At 36.1% G+C, this 3840-nt stretch overlaps 2 protein-coding genes across 2 annotated transcripts; both read left to right on the top strand.

Moving 5' to 3' along the window:
* Positions 1 to 122: 122 nt before the first annotated feature.
* On the top strand, positions 123 to 1511 carry LOC21384194 (serine/threonine-protein kinase TOR; the record flags this gene model as incomplete). The annotated part of the gene is made up of 3 exons (XM_024172017.1): positions 123 to 311; positions 392 to 657; positions 1361 to 1511. Coding segments are annotated over 3 exons (474 nt in total), but the record flags the coding sequence as incomplete, so codon positions are not given.
* A 485-nt stretch (positions 1512 to 1996) lies between these two features.
* Positions 1997 to 3459, top strand: LOC112093484. The gene is made up of 3 exons (XM_024172018.1): positions 1997 to 2029; positions 2309 to 3008; positions 3127 to 3459. The coding sequence occupies exons 2-3, from the start codon at positions 2439 to 2441 to the stop codon at positions 3199 to 3201; spliced, it is 645 nt and encodes a 214-aa protein (XP_024027786.1). The 5' UTR covers positions 1997 to 2029; positions 2309 to 2438; the 3' UTR covers positions 3202 to 3459.
* The last annotated feature ends 381 nt before the right edge of the window (positions 3460 to 3840 follow it).

Here is a 3840-nt window from a genome sequence, read left to right on the forward strand (position 1 = left end):
CAATATGGATATTCTGGTTTACTCCATGACTGGGAGGTTAATGGAAAGGCGTCCTTGTTTGTCAGTAATGTGGTTCTAGTTTACGATGGACACTACTAAACCATTTATAAAGGAGCTGATTCTTATCCTTGTTTCAGGCCTTTGTTCATGACCCTCTCATCAATTGGCGTCTTTTCAACTTCAATGAAGTTCCACAAATGTCAATGCTCACTAGCACTCTTGTTCCTGCTGTTGTGAACGCTGAAGAGCCTCCGCAAAATAGAGATCTGCTTCAACCCCAACGGGGTGCTCGTGAAAGGGAACTCCTTCAGGTACTTTATAGTCTCAGCATGTTAGACATTTTCATATGGTACTAGTGAATGTATTTACATTTGTAATTGGTTTAATATAGGCTGTTAATCAACTTGGTGATGCGAATGAGGTCTTAAATGAGCGCGCTGTGGTTGTCATGGCTCGGATGAGTAATAAACTTACTGGACGTGACTTTTCCACTGGCTCTTCCATATCAACCAACTCTATTCCACATGCAATTGATCATAATACTTTGATCTCTGGAGATAGTCGTGAAGTGGATCATGGTTTAAGTGTCAAGCTGCAAGTTCAAAAGTTGATTACCCAAGCTACATCCCATGAAAATTTGTGTCAAAATTATGTCGGGTAAGCTTTTGCAATTTAACCCTCTTTTCCATGTAAAGCTATCTTAATTTGTGGGCATTATGAAAATGTGGAACACATAAGCGTCTTGTCAGTTTCATATTGATTGTTGAGTAGTTTAGATATACACTTCTGTCACAATTGTGTTAAAATGATTGTCAATTTCACAATTTATATTTTGGCCAGGACAAGTACATAATAGTGGGAATGATCATGGGATAAGGGTAGAAGTTGAATTCCTAGATATATTTAGTTTAAGGATTCTTATAAGAGGTTACTAACAAGGGCTCAGTGTAAAAATGGCCTTTTTAAAGTTATTTTTTAGTAAATGGCTGAAGTTTTGTAAAATTAGGGAAATTACCGTTTATCAACCATAAACCACGGTAAGTCAGTGATAAAACTGTTTATCACTTATTGATTTGGTGGTGTATCATTGATTGATTTGGGGGTGTATCATTGATTGATTTGGGGGTGTTCATTGATAAACCATGGGTAAATCAATTATATATCATTGAACATCAGTGATTGACCGTTATTAAAAACGGTCATTTACCTATAAAAAAAAATTCGGCCATCTATTAATGATATTACTTGATAGAAGGGATTGATTATCTTCAGAAAAGACGGGCATATCCAGTTTAATACCCAACGGATATAAAAGAAAAGTTCCTTATTAGACTAACATGTGTTATTTTGCTTCTCTCAGGTGGTGCCCCTTTTGGTAAACCAAAGCCAGACTCTACAATGTACATAGTGTACATATTTTGTGTGTAGCTAATATGTACATAGCTGACAGCCATTGAGGGCTTTGTAATTTTGTGATATTATTATGTCTCATGTTACTTATGATTTCTCTCTCTCTCTCTCTCTCTCTCTATATATATATATATATATATATTTATACATGGGAGCATCTGAATATGAAATCTCATCCTACATTTCTACAAACCGTTCTTTGCATATTTCATTTTGTTTGACATATATATATCATATGGTGGATGTTGCATTTACGTTTTACTTTTCAGGGGGTAAAAAAGTGAGAAAAACGTCGCAAGTCTCCCCTGTTAATCCGTTGGATATTCCATATTATTTATTTATTTATTTTTGCTGAAAAGTTGGATATTCCCAGTTATTTTTCTTCTTTTGGTCAGAATCATGAACGTGCATGCCATTTTTTTCCTCATCCAGTATTCCCGTGTATATACTGAAATCAAAAGGAAAGGAGAAGCTTTTCTGCGCGTCTTGTTCAGTTTTAAGAGTGGATAATAAGTCCTTGAAATATGCTGTTTAACGATACAAATTATTTGCTTAAAACGCTTAACCTGGATTCCAGAATCAACATCAAATGGCTGTTTAACGATAAAGTGATCACCATGTAAGTATATTCCATGATACGAACTGGAAAATGACAATCCAATAGAACATATCCCATAAAAGTTAGACGTATGCGAAACTTGAAAGTCTCATCAATAGTATACACATCTAGGCACTCAAAAGATAGACTATTGAAATAACTGTTTCTACTCTTGATATATGTATTAAAAACTGTTTGTTTTAATTATTTTTTCAATCTAATATCATTTTGAGGTCCTATTAAAAGACCAAAAATAGAAAACGAGACATTATCCTGAAAATACTTCATTCATAAATGTAGATTATAAGTTAGTCAAGAAGGAAATGAACTTCCTGGTGATTTTGAGGATAACCCGATACCGATTTCGCAGACTGATGAAGCAGCCCAACCCGAAGTTTTGGAAGCTGGGATTTCCCAATATGAGGTTGATATGAGTTCTGGTGCTGAAATGGAGGCTGCAAATGAAGATCTTTTTATTTTTGAAGCACCAGAAGTTGATGCTTTATCAGAGGGCACACAAAGTTCAGAAGTAGATGTTGCAGTTGATGGCAGTACAGAAAATAGTTTCACCAAAGTGAATATGTTGGGAATAGCCTTATTTGTTTTGGCTCTAATTGCTTGTACAGGCTTTGTCTTTGTGAGGAAAGGGAATAACAACTCAACTTTGAATGATTCCGATGTCATTAAAAGTGAGAGATTGGTGACTAAGAAATTGGATTCAAGTCCGACTCTTTCCAAGCACGGGAACACTTTTGAGGTGCAACCCTATTCTTGGGACTGTTCTGGCGAGTCTTGTCCCTCGGAGATGAGCAGCTATCAGAACACTTCTTCTTACAACAACAATACAAAAGGACTGAATTCTCTTAATGAAGCTTGGAGCTATGAGAGGAAGGCCAAGAAGAACCAAAGGAGGGAATCTATGGCTTCGTCGATGGAGTCCTCGATGGGTTCACCGTCTTACGGAAGCTTCACGACCTATGAGAACATCCCCACCAAATATGTGAGTTTTAACCACAAATCATATTTTTTTTTCTCACTTACATAAAAAAATTCATGAACATGACCAAAACATATATATGTTTCTTATGTGTTGACTTTCCTTTTTTTTTTTTTGGTAGGGACGCGGAGATGAAGAGATTATAACTCCTGTTAGGCGCTCCAGCAGACTCAGAAGCCATGTCACGTCTCCGTGATGATTAACTAGAAGAGTATTAGACTAAACGTTCATTGTTAATGAGCACCACTATTTAGTACTAGTATTAGTAGTTGTAGGAGGAGTTCGAGCTTGTTGTGTAACGTTGGTTGTTATGCCTTGTCGTTAGGCTGTCTCTACTAACAATGCTGTGTATTTAATCAGACACTCATTGTGATTGGCTGATTTGTACTTCAGTATCATTCTTTGCAATCTCACCATTTTCTTTTAGTAATGAAGAAATCTCTGCAAAATCTTTGTTTTTCAACATTAACACACACACACGCAGCGCATTTTTCCATGATGAACGATAACTTGCTAATTAATACTCACAGTTCGTCGTACAAATTAGTGGAATTTCTCCTATATGCATTCTTCTGTTTTTTTTTTCTTATATGTTCGTCGTACACAGTTACAACCTCAAACCAACAATTCATCTGCACTCAATAAGTATTCAGGGGAAAAAAAGGAGCAGATTTCCAAAATTAAAAAATTGCTTACGGATAATGTTTTCTCAGACATGGCTCTGAAGCCTTTTTGGTGTAGTTAAAACGGTTGCGAGTGTTGGAAAGACAACAGCCAACGTGAAGTTTTGGACTTTTTTTTAACGTATCACTGCTCAGTTTGGTATTTATGTCCT

The sequence above is a fragment of the Morus notabilis genome, unplaced genomic scaffold, assembly GCF_000414095.1.
Source record: "Morus notabilis unplaced genomic scaffold, ASM41409v2 Scaffold10359, whole genome shotgun sequence".
NCBI lineage: Eukaryota > Viridiplantae > Streptophyta > Magnoliopsida > Rosales > Moraceae > Morus > Morus notabilis.

Excerpts from the sequence above, each read along its gene's own strand:
- LOC112093484 (XM_024172018.1), top strand. The coding sequence starts at position 2,439 with ATGAGTTCTGGTGCTGAAATGGAGGCTGCAAATGAAGATCTTTTTATT. Across the intron at positions 3,009-3,126 it reads AGAACATCCCCACCAAATAT|GGACGCGGAGATGAAGAGAT; the intron begins GTGAGTTTTAAC and ends TTTTTTTGGTAG.